Source organism: Camellia sinensis, chromosome 3, assembly GCF_055761805.1.
Source record: "Camellia sinensis isolate YWXY chromosome 3, ASM5576180v1, whole genome shotgun sequence".
Lineage (NCBI taxonomy): Eukaryota > Viridiplantae > Streptophyta > Magnoliopsida > Ericales > Theaceae > Camellia > Camellia sinensis.
Window position 1 is genome coordinate 32,414,515 of NC_138963.1, and position 19,646 is coordinate 32,434,160.

Sequence of the window (19,646 nt, forward strand, 5' to 3'; positions counted from 1 at the left end):
ACATGTTTAAACAAATAACTAACAATTAATTTTAAAATTAAATAATAACATAAATTTTATTTAAAATCTAGAATTTTTTATTAATAAATCCTATTTAGATGTGTTCTAACCTAATAAGTCTACTAAGGAAAATTATAACTTACTTAGTCCTATATATTTACACTTTTATTTCATTATTTGTTAGACTGTTATAACCTTATGTCTATTATTGATATGTATTACATAGAAAAATAATATATACATTTCTTTTTTTGTTGTTACCTCTATTTTGGTAGTTACCATTATTCACGTTTTTTTTTTTTTTTTTTGATCAGTTTCATTCGTATTTATGGTATTATTTTGCTAGGATTTTGAAACTCTATTTGGTAAGGTTTAGAAACTCTAGCTTATACATGGTGGTGAATAATATTATGTTCCTCCATTGTTGCAGTGAAGCTTTAGATTCCTCCACTGTCACTTTGTATTCGAAGTTTTGTGTTCGTCCATTGTTGCTCTGTATTCGAAACTCTATATTTCTCCATTGTTGTAAGTCGAAACTTTATTTATGTTCAGTCAATTTTGTTATAAACATATTCTTCAAATGCGGGTTTGATTTGATTTGAATTGGTGGAATTGTGAAATTGCATAGATTGTTAATGATAAAGATAAAGATGATGATGAGGAGGAGGAGGAGGATGTAAGTGATATATATATATATATATATATCTATATAATAAGGGAGCTCTGTTTTTCAAATCAGATGGGACATTTGTCCATTTGTCCAAATTTTGACCATTAGATTCATTTAATCTGAGGGTCAAAAACAACTCCCTCTCATCTCTTTCAACACACACTCTCTCAACACAGACCCCCTCTCTCTCACAGATACGCCTCTCCTCTCTTTGTGTTTTCAAATTTTGAACACACACTCACTCTCTCTCTCTCTCTCTCTCTACCTCCATTGGAGCCATTCCCGTGCTTCCCTGTCGAAACCCAACCCAACCCTTGCCGTGCTTTCCGGTCTTCATCTTCTCTCTGCCGTCAACGGGGTTCGTCACTGCCGGAACCGGACCGAAGTCTGCCCCCGGCCAGAGCATCACCGTCACTGTATGTATTTGTGTGTATAATATATATAATTTGCATTTTGGATGTATATATATGTATACATAGTTTGAAATGTTGAACATGGTTAATCTGAAATGTTTGGGTCTGAAATGTTTGATATGGAAATGTTTGATATGGTTAATTTATGTTGAACATAATTTTGATTTATGAAATGGGTTTGATTTATGAAATGGGTTTGAAATGGGTTTGATGATTTATATTGAACATGTATGTATTTGTGTGTATTATATATGTCATATATGTAATGGGTTTGAAATGGGTTTGATATGTTTGAAATGTTTAATCTGATTAAACAATGTTTGATATATGTAATGGGTTTGATGATATGTAATCTAATTAATGGGTTTGTAATCTGATTAAACAATTTGTATGTAATGGGTTTGTAATCTGATTAAACAATTTGTTTGTAATCTGATATATGTAATCTGATTAAACAATTATGTATTTGTGTTTCATATGTTTGAAATGTTTGATGTTGAGCATGTAATGGGTTTGAAATGTTTGATATGGTTAATTTGATTAAAAATGTTTGATATGGTCGGTTTGATATGTTTGAAAATGGGTTTGTATAATGGGTTTGTATGTATTTGTGTGTATTATATATATCATATATGTAATCAGATATGTTTGATATGTTTTATATGTTGATATGGGTTTGATATGTTTGAAATGTTTGATATGGTGGGTTTGATATGTTTGAAATGTTTAATCTGATTAAGCAATCACAGTCCCCGGTTACCCCTCTCTCTCTCTCTCTCTCTCTCTCTCTCTCTCTCTCACAGAATTGAACTAGGACTTGAACATATTTCTAATTATTTTCATCATTTCTCACACCTCACAAGATCATGTCATGTTTCCCCTCTCTACCAATCCGTATTTCTGCCACAGCAAAATGACTCCATTGTTGCCTATCACTAAAGTTGGAAAATGACTCCATTGTTTCCCCTCTCTACAAATTATTATTTATTTATAAATATCCAATATTATTTATGGTTTGCTGTAATGAGCTAATTCAAATTATTATTATTTATTTATAAATATCCAATATTATTTATTATTTATTTATTTACAAATTATAGATCTACAACCAGTCTTTTCTCCCCATAACTCAACTCTCAGTTGGAAACAATATGCTTTGCTAACAAAATGGGACAATGTAAGTTGAAGATGGGTTTAATGAAGTTTCCCACGAAGGCATTTGAGACTCAAAATTCAAATGCATCACTGTATTTGTGTGTATATATATGTATGTAATGGGTTTGAAATGTTTGATATGGTTAATTTGAAATGTTTGATGTTGAACATAGTTTTGATTTATGAAACGGGTTTGATTATTTAATGGGTTTGATTTATGAAATGGGTTTGATGATTTATGTTGAACATGTATGTATTTGTGTGTATTATATATATCATTATATATATAATTTGCATTTTGGATGTATATAGATGTATATATATGTATGTAATGGGTTTGAGATGTTTGATATGGTTAATTTGATATGTTTGATGTTGAACATAGTTTTGATTTATGAAATGGGTTTGAAATGGGTTTGATGATTTATGTTGAACATGTATGTATTTGTGTGTATTATATATATCATGATATATATAATTTGCATTTTGGATGTATATAGATGTGTATATATGCATGTAATGGGTTTGAAATGTTTGATATGGTTAATTTGAAATGTTTGATGTTGAACATAGTTTTGATTTATGAAATGGGTTTGATTATTTAATGGGTTTGATTTATGAAATGGTGAAATGGGTTTGATGATTTATGTTGAACATGTATATATTTGTGTGTATTACTTATATCAATATATATATAATTTGCATTTTGGATGTATATAGATGTATATGTGTATATATATATAGATGTATGTAATGGGTTTGAAATGTTTGATATGGTTAATCTGATATGGTTAATTTGAAATGTTTGATGTTGAACGTGGTTTTGATTAAACCAAACAAGGCCATCAAAATATATAATATACTTATAAGTTTCAGTGAATCTCACATTATAATAGTAGTCATTGTTTGGCTCCCCAGGTCCCCTATTTTGAGAGAGTATATTATAATAGTAGTCATTGAGACAGTAAGGAGGGTGATGGAAAGGATTAGATTTTGTTTATTTACTGTTCTGCAGATTTTGGCAGAAACCCTGTAATTGAGGGATGGGTTTTAGGGTAGTAATGAGACACTGCTTGGCTCATTGATTGAGCGTTTTATTTATTTTGTTTTGTTTTACTTTTTTGAAAAGATGTGTTGAAGTGTTTATTTATTTATTTTTTTAATTTCTTAATTGTGTAATAGGGAAAAAAAAATACACAAATATAAAGGGTTACAAATGAGACTTGCATCCCTATAATTTTTTACTTACACCTCATAACAGAATCACTTATATCTCATATGTCTGTAAATTTTTTTTCGGCTTCACTGTTAAGTAATTCCCCCATTTTTTAAATATATGTACTATATGTAAATTATGATATTTATAAAATTAATGATTATAAATGTCATAATTGAATTCTTTTAATGTTGTAACTAAAAAAAAATTGAGTCATAATCAAATATTACATAAGACATACATAATCAAACTAATATTATAATTAATATCACAGTAAATTTAATTTAATTATAACTAATACCAGAATAGGTTATACGTAAACATTACAAACATCGTAATTGGTGCATATGGTACATACCACAAGAGTGATGTGTATAGTAGAATTTTCCTAAAGTATTTGGTAAAGTTTAATTATTGGATAACCAACTAGGTTTAGCTTAGCTGACCACTATTATTTTCCTAAAGGCTTAATTCCTAGGGGAAGGTAATGTATTCAACTCTCTTTAGGGAAGTTGAATTAAGGAAATAAACACTTGGTGCTTTACTATTCTGCAGATTTTGGCAGAAACCCTGTAATTGAGGGATGGGTTTTAGGGTAGTAATGAGACACTGTTTGGCTCATTGATTGAGCGTTTTATTTATTTTGTTTTGTTTTACTTTTTTGAAAAGATGTGTTGAAGTGTTTATTTATTTATTTTTTTAATTTCTTAATTGTGTAATAGGGAAAAAAAAAATGCACAAATATAAAGGGTTACAAATGAGACTTGCATCCCTATAATTTTTTACTTACACCTCATAACAGAATCACTTATATCTCATATGTCTGTAAAAAAATTTTCGGCTTCACTGTTAAGTAATTCCCCCATTTTTTAAATATATGTACTATATGTAAATTATGATATTTATAAAATTAATGATTATAAATGTCATAATTGAATTCTTTTAATGTTGTAACTAAAAAAAAATTGAGTCATAATCAAATATTACATAAGACATACATAATCAAACTAATATTATAATTAATATCACAGTAAATTTAATTTAATTATAACTAATACCAGAATAGGTTATACGTAAACATTACAAACATCGTAATTGGTGCATATGGTACATACCACAAGAGTGATGTGTATAGTAGAATTTTCCTAAAGTATTTGGTAAAGTTTAATTATTGGATAACCAACTAGGTTTAGCTTAGCTGACCACTATTATTTTCCTAAAGGCTTAATTCCTAGGGGAAGGTAATGTATTCAACTCTCTTTAGGGAAGTTGAATTAAGGAAATAAACACTTGGTGCTTTACTGTTCTGCAGATTTTGGCAGAAACCCTGTAATTGAGGGATGGGTTTTAGGGTAGTAATGAGACACTGTTTGGCTCATTGATTGAGCGTTTTATTTATTTTGTTTTGTTTTACTTTTTTGAAAAGATGTGTTGAAGTGTTTATTTATTTATTTTTTTAATTTCTTAATTGTGTAATAGGGAAAAAAAAAATGCACAAATATAAAGGGTTACAAATGAGACTTGCATCCCTATAATTTTTTACTTACACCTCATAACAGAATCACTTATATCTCATATGTCTGTAAAAATTTTTTCGGCTTCACTGTTAAGTAATTCCCCCATTTTTTAAATATATGTACTATATGTAAATTATGATATTTATAAAATTAATGATTATAAATGTCATAATTGAATTCTTTTAATGTTGTAACTAAAAAAAAATTGAGTCATAATCAAATATTACATAAGACATACATAATCAAACTAATATTATAATTAATATCACAGTAAATTTAATTTAATTATAACTAATACCAGAATAGGTTATACGTAAACATTACAAACATCGTAATTGGTGCATATGGTACATACCACAAGAGTGATGTGTATAGTAGAATTTTCCTAAAGTATTTGGTAAAGTTTAATTATTGGATAACCAACTAGGTTTAGCTTAGCTGACCACTATTATTTTCCTAAAGGCTTAATTCCTAGGGGAAGGTAATGTAGTCAACTCTCTTTAGGGAAGTTGAATTAAGGAAATAAACACTTGGTGCTTTACTGTGTACTGTGATTTCTGCTTTACTTTGATTGTGCTTTCATTTGTATCCATTGATTTCTGCTTTATTTATATGCATTTTGATCCCAATCTGATATGGTTTTATGTTTGATTTCTCACATGGTTTTATGTATCTGCCACATCCAATTGTGGGAAATTATTTTTAATATTTATAAAATTATTTTTCCAACATCTATAGTCCTAGGGGTGTGGATAAACATCTACATAGAAATTATTTATGTATCTGCCACATCTATAGTGGCAGATAAACATCTATTGTGGAAACATCATCCAATGGGTTTGATTCTTTAATGGGAAATGGGTGTTGATTTTCTATGGTTTTGAAAAGCTTTTGATTGATAAAATCATTGGAGCGAAGACTTAAGTGGGTCTTTCTGAGTAGAGAATTCTAATTTTACATAACGAAACAGAGGGTGTTTTTTTTTAAAAAAAAAATTGGAAATTGGAAGAAGAAAAGAAACATACATTTTTTGTGTTGGATAGGTTTATTTTTTGTGGGTTGAGAAAAGAATGGGTTGGTTTTTTGTATTAATTTTTGACTTTTTAGCTAATGTTTCAAATTTAACCAATATAGATAGGAGTTAAATTAATCTTTTATTTTTATTTTTATTTTTATATATGATTATGGACGTATATATCTCTCTATATATATATGGATGTATGTATAATATTGAAAAGCCATGTCTAAGAAAGCCATGTCTAAGAAAGCCATGTCTAACAAAACCTGTGCCAATTAATTAACAAAACTGAAGTGGGTTTCTACTTTCTAGGCAACCAAACAAGGGGTTTTTTTTTTTTTAATAAAAAAAAATGGAAAATGGGAAGAAGAAAATAAACATACCTTCCTCTGCCTCTTAGGGCATGTTTTTTGTGTTGAATGGGTTTATTTTTTGTATTAGTTTTTTACTTTTTATCTAATGTTTCGAATTTAACCAATATAGATAGGAGTTAAATTATTCTTTGTTTTTTTTTTCTTTTCTCCTTGAATGACACTTAGGGCATGTTTGATTAGCAGTATTAGTGGTACTATTTTATTAACCTGTTAATCAAATAAGGCCTTAGTTTGAGTTTTAATTATTTCATAAAACACATGTTTATTAGTTTGTATAGCATTTTGATAACATTCGAATTTATTAGTTTGTATAGCATTTTGATAACAATTGAATTTTATTAGTTTGTAAAATTAATCTATTAGGAGTTAAATTAATCTATTATTAGTTTGAGTTTTATTAATTTTATTACGAGTTAAATTAAATTTTTTTTTTCCTTTTCTCCTTCAAGGACACTTAGGGCATGTTTGATTAATAGTATTAATGGTACTATTTTATTAACCTGTTAATCAAAGTGGTACTATTTTTATGAAATTATTTGTTGGCTTTTTGACTTTATGAAACAAAATTTGCTGTCTAAATATCTCAAAATAGAATGACTATGGAGGATCAATAGATGTATTCCATTTCACTGCATTATTTTCTGTGAGTTGGAGAGGCATTTGAGTGCGACAAGATGAAAAAAGAAGAAGAGAGAATGTGATAGGCATTTCTCATGTGTAGATATATTACCTTTCTTGGTAAAAAGTGTCATTGTCCACATGAAATCACTATAATATTTTGGACACCAAAAAATGCCATCACACATGAGAAATGTGTTTGGGGCTTCAAGAATATATTTTTTTCATTTGTGTGCAAGTGGCTTCTTATTTTGTCATGGTGGCTGACCACAATCACTCTTCAAAATAGGCAATGGCTTTTTTAATTTTAATTTTAATTTTTATTAAACTAATTTGAAATTGATTATTTTATTGTGTACATTTTTATTTGCATAAGGCTTGGTTTGGTTTACTCATCTGAGATGGTCCTAGAACAATTTGTGATCAATGTAACTTTTGATATAGTGGTCTTCCTATGATTTTTTTGATATACTATTCAGGGCTATATTTGTTTGGGTATGCTACATAATACATAATTTCTCTTAAAAGTTTTACGAAAAATCATCTAGCCTTTGTTGGTTGATTGATTGATCCTAAACATTTTTGGTTGTTTGATCACAACTTTGAGACACTTTTCACAGAACATTTTTATGGTTGTTAACATTTTTGCAACACATAGATTGTAATATAAGAATTTTATTAGATAGTGCATTCAGGCACAGGCATAAAGCAGCTATTTATTAGTTTGTATAGCATTTTGATAACATTTTAATTTGATTTACAAATAATGGGGAAAATGGAAAACTGAGTTTTGATTTTTCTTTAGTATTTATATTTCTATCTTTGGATACAAGTCTACAATTGTATTTTATGTATGTATGGCTTTTTAAATAGAGAGAATGAGTTGATTTTATGTGTTAGTTTTTGGCTTTTTAGCTAACATTTTTGGCTTTTCCTATTCGCAAACAAATTTAACCAAAATAGATAGGAGTTAAATTAATCTTTTTTTTTTTGTTTTTTCTTTTCTCCTTGAATGACACTTAGGGCATGTTTGATTAGTAGTAATAGTGGTACTATTTTATTAATCAAAGGTACTACCTGTTTATTAGTTTGTATAGCATTTTGATAACATTCAATTTTGATTTACAAATAACCTCTACGATTTATTAAATGTCATTAATTAGTAGCTAACAATTGGCCAAATGGAAATCTGAACTTTGATTTTTATATTTCTATCTTTGGATATCTTTAATAATCTTCAATAATCTTTTGTTTCAACAATATTGACAACAGGTTTGAAGCATTGAGTCTGAAGCATTGTGGACTTCCTTAAGACCTTTCATATCCAAACAAGGTAAATTAATCTTTTATTTTTATTTTTATACATATGATTATGGATGTATATATATCTATACATATGATTCCAATATGTATGTATATATGATTCCAAACCCCAAACCCCCTCTTTATGTATGATTCCCTTATTATATAGATATTGAGAAGCCATGTCTAAGAAAGCCATGTCTAACAAAACCTGTGCCAATTAATTAACAAACTAAAGTGGGTTTCTGCTTTCTAGGAAACCAAACAGAGAGCGTTTTTTTTTTTTTAATAAACAAAATGAAAAATTGGAAGAAGAAAATAAATATACCTTCCTCTGCCTCTTAGGGCATGTTTTTTGTGTTGAATGGGTTTATTTTTTGTATTAATTTTTGACTTTTTATCTAATGTTTCAAATTTAACCAATATAGATAGGAGTTAAATTAATCTTTGTTTTTTTTTTTTTTTTTTTCTTTTCTTTTCTCCTTGAATAGGGCATGTTTGATTGGTAGTATTAGTGGTACTATTTTATTAACCTGTTAATCAAACAAGGCCTTAGTTTGAGTTTTATTTTGTTTGTAACATTCGAATTTATTAGTTTGTAACATTCGATAACATTTGAATTTTATTAGTTTGTAAAATTAATCTATTTGGACTTAAATTAATCTATTATTAGTTTGAATTTTATTATAACATTAATTTTATTAGTATGGAAATCTAAACCACATTTCGTATTTTTCTATTTCAACGAAAAGGCCCTTATAGAATTCATGAGTTAATTTTTTAAATTCATACTGTGGTATCGTACTGTTTGATTTCTTAAATTCATACTTTGGTTTGAATTTGTGGTATTATATACTGTTCAAGCTTTAATAAATCCGAAATTTTTGTGTCAAATAGTTTTAGGGGATTAATCAATAAATCGGACAGTTTTTGGCCAATAAAGGGTTGTTTTTGGCCAATAATGGCCTCCATATGTATTTGTGTTTCTAAGGATTTTGAAAATATTCTATCCTATTTGGTAATAAACCTAGGGATTAATCACTACATTTTTATTTTTTATTTTAAAAACAGTTTGGTTTGTATACACTGTATTGGTTTCATGTCTTAGATGTGTTCCAGTTTTTACCTTTTCTATAAGATGTGTTCCAGGTCTTGGATAGCATCAGTTGGATCTCAAGTTCTAAAATTAATTAGCTTCGTTATAGGAATTCACCCAATTTTGATTTGAGTCTGATTGTGTTTGGAAGTGCCATTAAGACTTATGGTAAATATAACATATCTTTTGGAATTGGCTTTATTTATTGTTGTTCATGGTTAAGACGTTTTTCTATGCTAAACATAAGATATGTTTGGGGATTTATATGGTTTCAATGCCTAAAGCAGTGTATCATAACTTTGGCAGAAATTGAGGAAGCACAAAATAAATTAAGGTTATGGAAGAAAAAAAAAATTAAGTAAACCAATTTATTTTTTATCTTTTCCGCTTCTTTTTTGTATTTTCTCACAAACATGAAACAATCTTGGAAAGTCAATTCTTATATCTTTTAAGGTTATTTTCTTATGTACAGTGAAATATTTCATTACCATATCTATCTTCTGTGAAAAAAAAGTTAGCTTAGGTATATCTTGGAGACATTTTAGTGGTTGACCACCTAGTGGATGAATTATTTATTGGCTTTTTGACTTTAGCAGTTGACTTTAGTCGTTCACTTTGTCCACTTTAGGTGCAGAAGTATATATTTTCACCCTTTGCTAATACATATATGTCTACTCATTTGCACCCTTTGCTAAGAAAAATGGTAACATTCATTAATATTTTCTTTTGCTGTTGTTTGGAGTCAAATTGTGTTTCCAACAGATTGATTTATTTTTTATTAATTTAATGTTTAGAGTGAAATTATTATTTTAAAACTATGTAGATGTGCAAAGCTTTTGTTATTTGTTAATTTTAATAAATAGATTTTTGGATAATAGATTTTTGACAAAGAGACAAAAGTCCCATCAAGATTTACACCGTGCCTTTTGTTATCTATGTGATTCTTGGATAAATTGTTTTGATAAATTGTGATTTTTGATAAATTGTTTATCTATGTAGATGTGCAACTCATTTTGATAAATTGTTTAATTTTAGTAAAATTTGGTGGCGGAAAATGATTGGTAGGTTATTAGTTTCTATGTGATTTTATCTATGTGATTTTTGATAAATTGTTTATCTAAGTGATTTTTTATTAATTTCTTGAATGAGCTCAATACAATTCAGTAGAGCTTAAGGCATCGATATGTTTGATTCCTAACAATAATGTAGGAGCCATGTATCTATTGATTGCTTCGTTCGGTTTGACTTGGTGAATTAAAATATGCTATGTATTTAATATTTATTTAGTTAAGTTCACTTTTGTATTACAGGTTTTGACAATACTAAGCTGCATCAACCTCTAAAATTTCCAGCCATTTGTTATATTTATATAGATTTACGGTCTAAATGTGTTGAGATATAGTGGGATTTAATTTTATGATAATTTGTTTCAAATATAATGTGTTCAATATGTTCCGAATAATAAGTCTCAAATATAAAATGATAAAGTGTTTCAAATATAATTTTAAGTTCCGAGTTATCCTCTACTGTCTATAACTTGCTGTTGAGTGGATGGAGCTTTCAATTTTGCTAAATAAACTTACAGTAGGCTTTGATAGTCAAATATGCTGATTTTTTGATTTTTTTTGGTCCTTACTTTGTTGGTTTTTGGATTTTCTGGGTGTTTGATTATTGAAAAAAATAGAGTTTGACTTTATTTTTGAAATTGTGAGATTGGGGTGGTTGAGTTTGACTTTATTAAATTACAGAGGATAATTTCATAGCTTCTGAATTGTGAGATTGAGTTTGCCCACTTCAGGTGCAATAATATATATTTGTTGACTTTACTACTACACATGTTTCTACTCATATGCACCCTTTGCCAAGTTGGGATGATGTGGCATCTTGGACAATTTTAATATTTATTAATTTGTAAGAAAAATAGTAAGATTCATTACTATTTTCTTTTGATGTTGTTTGGATTCAGATTGTGTTATCAATACCTGAAAATGTTTGGAGTTAGATTATTATTTTCAAACTGTGGATTTATTGCAAATCTTTTGTTATTTGTTAATTTCAATAAATACATTCTTGGAAACACAACTCTTTTTGGTGGCAAAAAATGATTGTTGGGTTATTAGTTTGTCATGTGTGATTTTTTTTTTCCAGTGTGATTTTTTATTAATTCCTTGAATGATATATTTTATCATATGAATTATCTGTGGATTTCAAAATGATTGATGATTTTTTATTAGTTTGTCATATGAATTAACTTTATCAATTTTGCAGTTCCATTTAAACCTCTTTTAGTTCAATTAAATTCAACAAAGCTTAAGCCATCGATAGGTTTGATTCCATTTAAGTATCGATTGATTGCTTCATTTGGTTTCACTTGGTGAATTAAAATAACTTTTGTATTTACATAAGTTATGTATTCCAAAACCTTTACAGGTTAACTTTTTTATTATGTATTACTGGATTAATATGTATTCACTGAAGTCAACTTTTGTATTACAGGTTTTGGCAATATTAAGCTGGAATGACCTCTAACATTATGGATAATGTAAGTTGTCTTTTTTAAAAAAACTGGTACATAGATTTTAAAAAAACTTTTGTATTATAGGTTCTGATTATAAAATAAAAAAATTTCCTCATTTTTTACAGCTAGATGGAGACTTACAACGAACTGTAATATTCGTTCCCTTTACTCATCGTCTTATAAAATTTCATTTTGTGTACATATCAGCTACTTATTTGTTTTTGTATGTATAGGTTCAGTTTCTTCAACAAAGAAATGTTGGTGTAGTGATTCGTGATGAGCATGATTTCAATGCCGTTCATATTTCTAATGTTAGCCCAAAAATCACTTTCTTATCATTTTTTTTTATTTATTTATATTTTTTTTTCCTATACTTTGGTTATTTCTTATACTTTGGTTATTTTTTAAAGGTAATGGAAAAGGAAAATACAAAGGCAATGTCGAAAGGAAAAGAAAAGGTGTCTTATGCTTCCAAGGGCAAGGGAAAGGAAAATGCATGTCCAGCGGTATAGTTCTTAATGGTTTTTGTAAAGTGTTTTTTTTTTTTTTTTAAATTGTTAGTTTTCGTATGTTTGTATTTTAAGCCACAATTGTAGAGTGTTTTTGAAAATGCATGTCCAATTATTTATTTTGTATTTTTATCTTTTAAACTGTGCACTTTTTTAAGTGTCTCCTGTATATATGTGTAAATCTGCACCACTTTTCAATTTTGAAATAAGAGATAAAGAGAGGAGAGAGAAAATGGGCAATTTTTGAGGTTTTTTTTTTTTTTCCAGCTATGTGAATGGGGATACCTTATGAAGTTCATAAGTTGGCTGAACATTTGTTTGTTTGTATAAAAAAACCATACAATTTATTATATAGATTATAAATGACAATTTTGAGTTATGTCATTTTTTTTTTTTTTTTTTGTTATGACCAATTTTCTTCTTTAGTAATGACTTTATTTTAGTTATGCCTGGCATGTTGTTTGATTTTGATTTTTTTGATTTTTATATATAGTTATAACTCAAAAAGTATGAAATTATGCTATTTTTTCTTTAGTTATAATGTGCATACGGCACACACCATTTATAGTGCTTCCCTTATGAGATGTATCATTTTGACAACTTATTTACATCTATAAATATAGAGAAGTGCTATTCAAATTTCAAAAAAATAACAATAATAAATTTATTGGGTAAATTATGCAAATGGTCCCTATACTTTACACGATGTGTCAATTTATTTGTTTCAATTTGCTTAATTTTGTCTCTTAATTTAACAGATTGTGTCATTTTAGTCCAATAAATAACAGTTGTCAAGTTTGATGGACGGAAAGTCTACACAATATGTCAATTTGGTCCCTGTAGTTTACACAATGTGTCAATTTAGTCCCTGTTATTTTAATTTGCTTGGTTTTGATAGGAACTAAATTAGCACATTGTGTAAACTACAGGAACCAAATTGACACATAGTTTGACTTTCTATCCACTAAACTTAACAATCGTTATGTATTGGACTAAAATGACACAATCCGTTAAATTAAGGGCCACTGGTTGCAAGGGCAAGCGAAAAGAAAATGCATGTTTAGCGGTATGGTTGTTATTGATTTTGTAGAGTTTTTTTAGTTTTTATTTTTATATCTTCATATATTGTATTTTATTTAGCCATAATTGTATTTTATTTTTGAAACTATGCACATTTTTTGGTGTCTCCTGTATATTCTTAGGAAGAAAGAAATATAAAGTTAAGATACTTTATGAAGGAATATATAGTGAGAAAGGAATATATAGTGTCTCCTGTAAGTGCATGGGCCCTACAATAAAATGGGGATACTTTATGAAGCTCATCTGCTGATCGAACATTTGTTCATTACTGTTACAAAACCACACAATTTATTATATAGATTATTATTATTATAAAACTATGGGTAGTCATGGGCAAGAGTATAATACATTTTCGAAAAATTCTTGGTATTTTCTTTGGACAGTGAAAAATGATACTTGATAATATTTGCATTTTAAGCATTCAATGATTTAATATTCATATTTTAGGGACCCAATGGTTATGTTATATCAAGAGCTGTATTAGCTCAACGTGCACGACGAGAACGTGAAAGAAATGAAAATGCATGCTCTGCATATCAATCAAGACACTGCTTGCGACAAGAACGAGAGAGATTAGGAGCATATGTTAAAGACTTTCCTTCATTAACACCGAGTCGTCGCAGTCATGCTTGCCTAGAACAGGGTACCAAGACACTTGCGGATACTTCGTTGGCACAAAAACGAACAATGGTTACACATGCATCCACATGTTCGTTCTCTATGGAAAGTACATCTTTAGCTCGGAATTGGTAAAACATGTTTAATTCTTTAAATAATACTCTTACTTTTACATGTGTATAAATTTTAATTTATGCACAACAAACATTTGTAGGCCTAATTCTACAGTCACATTTCTTCAAGAGGATCTATGTACAGATGATGAATTAGAAGATATGACTATAAGTACTGCGATTAATACTCAATCACACATGAATTCATGTCGTCATTCTCTCGGCAAGATGGATGTGTTATGTCCTTACTGTTCAGCCTTACATTGGATGGACGAAAAATTAGCACGATCATCTCGAAAGCGTCCCCTATTTGGAACTTGCTGTTCAAAAGGAAAGACTAGGCTACCTTTGCTTATGACACCCCCTCCACCGCTTCAAGCATTATATGATGGGGATGATGATCAAGCAAGATCGTTTCGACGTTATACTCGAGTATACAATGCAGCCAATGCTTTTACAAGTCTTGGTGCTACATTGGATCCAAGAGTACTAAGGGGAAGCGGCCCTAAACCATTTATTATCCATGGGGAATTGCGACATCGAACAGGATCACTTCTACCACAGCCAGGTCAGGATGCGACTTATGCTCAGTTGTACATTTATGATCCTGATTCAGCTTTAGAAGTTCGAAATCGTAGAAATCCTCACTTACAAAGGGATGTTCTCAAAACTATTCAAGATAGTTTGTTGCAAGTTAATGCATTTGTAGACAAATTTCGCCAAGCTCATGCAATTTTGAATCAATTAGCCTTCACTGGACAAAATCTACCTGCTCATCTTCACTACAGTTCAGCAACAGACCGACGACGGTATAACCTACCAACTGCTGATGAGATTGCAATTGTAATACCAGGTGATGGAACAGAGGTTACTGGAATGAGAGATGTTGTTTTACATCTACAGGGAAATAATGAACTGATGCAAATTAATGAATGTCACCCAGCGTATTTTCCATTGCATTATGTTTTATTATTCCCGTATGGTGAGCTCGGATGGGAACCTGAGTTGAAATTGTGGGACGTTAAACATGATCGGCCTTCAACTGATCGACTTACTCAAATGGATTTTTATAGTTATCGTTTGTTTGAGCGACCTACAGAGTATTCAACAATTTTGAGAGGTGGAAAACTATTCCAAGAGTTTTTGGTAGATGCTTGGGCTGCAACTGAGCAAAATCGATTGACGTATTACAAGCTTAATCAAAAAAAAATTCGGGCTGAACTTTACCAAGATTTAAGCGATATTGATCCAGATGACTTGCAACCTAATCAAATTGGTCAAAGGTTTATTTTGCCATCTTCATTTACTGGTAGTCCTAGACATATGTTTGAAATCTTTCAAGATTCAATGGCTATCACGCGATACAACCAGCACCCAGATATTTTTCTCACCATGACTGCAAATCCCAATTGGCCAGAAATTACTTCAGCATTATTACCACACCAAAAAGCTATTGATCGTCCGGATTTGATTGCCCGTGTTTTTGAGTTAAAAAGAAAGTGTTTGATGAAGGAGATAGAGACAAACAAAGTGTTCGGTAATAAAGTTGCGCATGTTTTTACAATTGAATTCCAAAAACGAGGCCTACCACATATGCATGCGCTTCTCTTTCTTAAAGGTCCAGACAAAATTCGAACATGTGCTCAAGTAGACAAATTAGTTTGTGCAGAATTTCCAGATCCAAAAGATGATCCTACACTTTTTGAAACTGTCAAGTGTTGCATGGTACATGGACCATGTGGTGCTCGAAATCCCCAAGCACCATGTATGGAAAATGGTAGATGTACTAAGAAATACCCTCGAGCCTTTGCAGAATCAACAACTATGGACCAAGATGGATATCCAATCTATCGTCGTCGCAATAGTGGTCAAGTATATACTGTGAGAGGACAGGAAGTTGATAATAGGGATGTGGTACCATACAATGGATATCTTTCTAAACGGTTCAATTGTCATATAAATGTAGAAGTTTGCGCTGGAGTGAGATGTGTTAAGTATATGCATAAGTATATTTACAAGGGTTATGATCGCACAACAATGGTTTTGGGATTGATTAATGAGATCCAACAATATCTTGATGCAAGGTATATTGGACCACCAGAAGCTGCTTGGCGAATATTCGGTCATCATTTGCATGCAGAGATGCCAACAGTTGTTCGCTTGGCACTTCATCTACCTGGAATGCATCGTGTTCTTTTCAATCCTAATGACTCATTGGAAATGATTCTTTCTAGAGCTGCGCAACAAAAATCGACTCTTACTGGCTTTTTTGATTATTTTGCTTCCAATGAAAATGAATACCAATTCACTTACCAAGAATTTCCGCAACATTTTGTTTGGCTAAAGTCAGAACATAGATGGAAACCAAGAGAACATGGATATGCAATTGGTAGAATGTACTTTGCTAGCCCTAACTGTGGTGAAAGATTTTATCTGCGTTTGTTGTTAACTGTTGTCAAAGGGCCAAGATCGTTTCAATGTTTACGTACAGTTAACAATGTTTTGCATGAGACGTTTAAATCAGCATGTGTTGCCAGAGGACTCTTAGAAGATGATGAAGAATGGATACAGTGCCTGAAAGAGGCTGCAGTTATGAAAACCGGATATCAATTGAGGAGATTGTTTTGTATTATTTTGACCCAATGTTTTCCACTACAACCACATGCGTTATGGAATCAATTTTCAATGCATATCTGTGATGATCTTGCACATAAGCTTCGTACATTGTTTGCCATTTCTAACCCAACTGAGGCTCAAATTGAAGATTATGGTTTGTATCTTTTGAATCAAATGCTTGAAGAATCAGGAAAGAGTTTAATTGACTTCCCGCCCATGCCACAACCTACAGCAAATTGGAGTGCAACAGTTGGTAACCGATTGATATTCGAACATCAACAACTACATAATGAGGCACAACAGACAGATGTGCAAATTACTATTGATCGCCTTAATAATGGACAACGAACTGCTTATAACGCAATCACTTCTTCAGTCTTTGAAAGTAAAGGGACTATTTTCTTTTTGAATGGCGGTGCTGGAACGGGGAAAACATTTTTGTACAATACGATTGCATTAAAATGTCGCAGCCTTGGCCATATTGTTGTTGCCGTGGCTTCATCTGGAATTGCATCATTGCTATTAGTAGGAGGTCGCACTGCACATTCAACATTTTCCATTCCATTGGATGTCTTGGAAAATTCAGTTTGTGGGTTTAGCAAGCAATCATTACAGGCTGAATTGTTTAGAGAAACAAAACTCATAATTTGGGATGAAGTTCCTATGCAACATAGACATTGTGTTGAGGCGGTTGATCGCACACTTCGAGATATTTGTGATTGTGAAAAGCCATTTGGGGGTATCACTGTTGTTCTTGGTGGAGACTTTCGACAAATCTTACCAGTTATAACCAAAGGAGTTCGTGAGCAAATTGTGAATGCATCATTGAGACACTCTGTTTTGTGGAAGGATCTACATGTTTTATCTTTAGATTTGAATATGCGCTTGAATCATACAAACCTTGGAAATGCTATTTTTGCAAAATTCTTGACGGAGGTAATACTCATTCGAACTTTGATTATATCATTTGAGGATACTTTGATTACACCATTTTTTTTAATTTATTTTATTTTATTTATTAGGTTGGAACCAATCCGCAAGAAATCATTAAAATTCCATCAACAATACACAGATGCCAGAATCTAAAGGAATTACTCTCAGCAGTTTATCTACAATTGGATGTGGCAGATACATCAACCCCATCATTCTTAACGGAACGTACAATTCTTTCTGCACGAAATGATGATGTCAGTGCTATCAATATTGCTGCGTTGAATATTTTTCCAGGGAATACATATACGTATCTTGCTGCAGATAAGATGGCTGAAGATGATGAAATTGATCCTTCCATTACAAACAGATATCCTAATGAGTTTTTAAATTCATTGGATCCTCCTGGGCTACCAGCTTTTAAGGTAGAGTTGAAAGTGGGTTGTCCTATAATGTTATTAAGAAACATTGCACCGAAAGATGGACTGTGTAATGGCACAAGATTGATGGTATCAAGGTGCGACACTCGCATAATTGAAGCTCGAATCTTAACTGGAGAGAAGTTTGGCAATTTGGCATTTATACCAAGGATATCATTGACTCCGTCTTCTGCAGAAATGCCTTTCCGAATGACAAGACGTCAATTTCCAGTTCGATTGGCATACGCTTTGACCATTAACAAATCTCAAGGACAATCTGTGAAATTTGTTGGGGTTGATTTGCGTACACCTGTTTTTAGTCATGGGCAACTATACGTGGCATTATCCAGATGCACATCTTTCGATCGTATAAGTATCCTCCTCCCTAATGATGAGCCAGATTCCACTACAAATATTGTTTATCTTGAAGTTTTGTTATGAAGACCTTTCATAAATTGATGAGACGTTCGTAAGAATTGTGGGAAAGAACAAATTTGAAGACATTATCAAACACATATTTTTGTAAAGTGTATACATTTTGTAAAGCAGACGATAGCTATGACCCACTTTTTGTAAAGCTTTCCACCTATGTGGACTTTGTTGCATTTCAAATATTTTTGTGAAGCCTTTTATTCCCCTATATTTTTGCATTTCCAGTATAGCTAAGTTTGATTTAAGAGTGCTGACTTGATCTTTTACAATTGAGTTATTACTTTGGACATGTAAATTGATTTATTACTTTGGACATGTAAGTTGTCACTACTTTGGGAAATGTGTTTGGGGCTTCAAGAATATATTTTTTTCATTTGTGTGCAAGTGGCTTCTTATTTTGTCATGGTGGCTGACCACAATCACTCTTCAAAATAGGCAATGGCTTTTTTAATTTTAATTTTAATTTTTATTAAACTAATTTGAAATTGATTATTTTATTGTGTACATTTTTATTTGCATAAGGCTTGGTTTGGTTTACTCATCTGAGATGGTCCTAGAACAATTTGTGATCAATGTAACTTTTGATATAGTGGTCTTCCTATGATTTTTTTGATATACTATTCAGGGCTATATTTGTTTGGGTATGCTACATAATACATAATTTCTCTTAAAAGTTTTACGAAAAATCATCTAGCCTTTGTTGGTTGATTGATTGATCCTAAACATTTTTGGTTGTTTGATCACAACTTTGAGACACTTTTCACAAAACATTTTTATGGTTGTTAACATTTTTGCAACACATAGATTGTAATATAAGAATTTTATTAGATAGTGCATTCAGGCACAGGCATAAAGCAGCTATTTATTAGTTTGTATAGCATTTTGATAACATTTTAATTTGATTTACAAATAATGGGGAAAATGGAAAACTGAGTTTTGATTTTTCTTTAGTATTTATATTTCTATCTTTGGATACAAGTCTACAATTGTATTTTATGTATGTATGGCTTTTTAAATAGAGAGAATGAGTTG

General features: G+C 30.5%; 1 protein-coding gene and 1 long non-coding RNA gene across 2 annotated transcripts; both read left to right on the forward strand.

Moving 5' to 3' along the window:
- The first annotated feature begins 871 nt into the window (after positions 1–871).
- Positions 872–12,646, forward strand: LOC145820950 (uncharacterized). The gene is made up of 6 exons (XR_014362993.1): positions 872–1,086; positions 8,254–8,314; positions 11,876–11,921; positions 12,023–12,046; positions 12,131–12,208; positions 12,308–12,646. It is a non-coding gene; the product is annotated as an uncharacterized LOC145820950 (long non-coding RNA).
- Positions 12,647–13,403: 757 nt separating this feature from the next.
- On the forward strand, positions 13,404–18,623 carry LOC114281402 (uncharacterized). The gene is made up of 6 exons (XM_082917924.1): positions 13,404–13,472; positions 13,609–13,680; positions 13,934–14,235; positions 14,319–16,654; positions 17,018–17,769; positions 17,856–18,623. Exons 1-6 carry the CDS (start codon positions 13,404–13,406, stop codon positions 18,621–18,623), a joined length of 4,299 nt encoding a protein of 1,432 aa, XP_082774050.1.
- Positions 18,624–19,646: the final 1,023 nt, after the last annotated feature.

Bases quoted from the DNA above. Each gene is read 5' to 3' on its own strand.
- LOC114281402 (XM_082917924.1), top strand. From the start codon at position 13,404: ATGACACAATCCGTTAAATTAAGGGCCACTGGTTGCAAGGGCAAGCGA. The intron at 13,681-13,933 runs GTAAGTGCATGG...TTCATATTTTAG, and splicing joins AGGAATATATAGTGTCTCCT to GGACCCAATGGTTATGTTAT. The intron at 17,770-17,855 runs GTAATACTCATT...TTTATTTATTAG, and splicing joins TTGCAAAATTCTTGACGGAG to GTTGGAACCAATCCGCAAGA.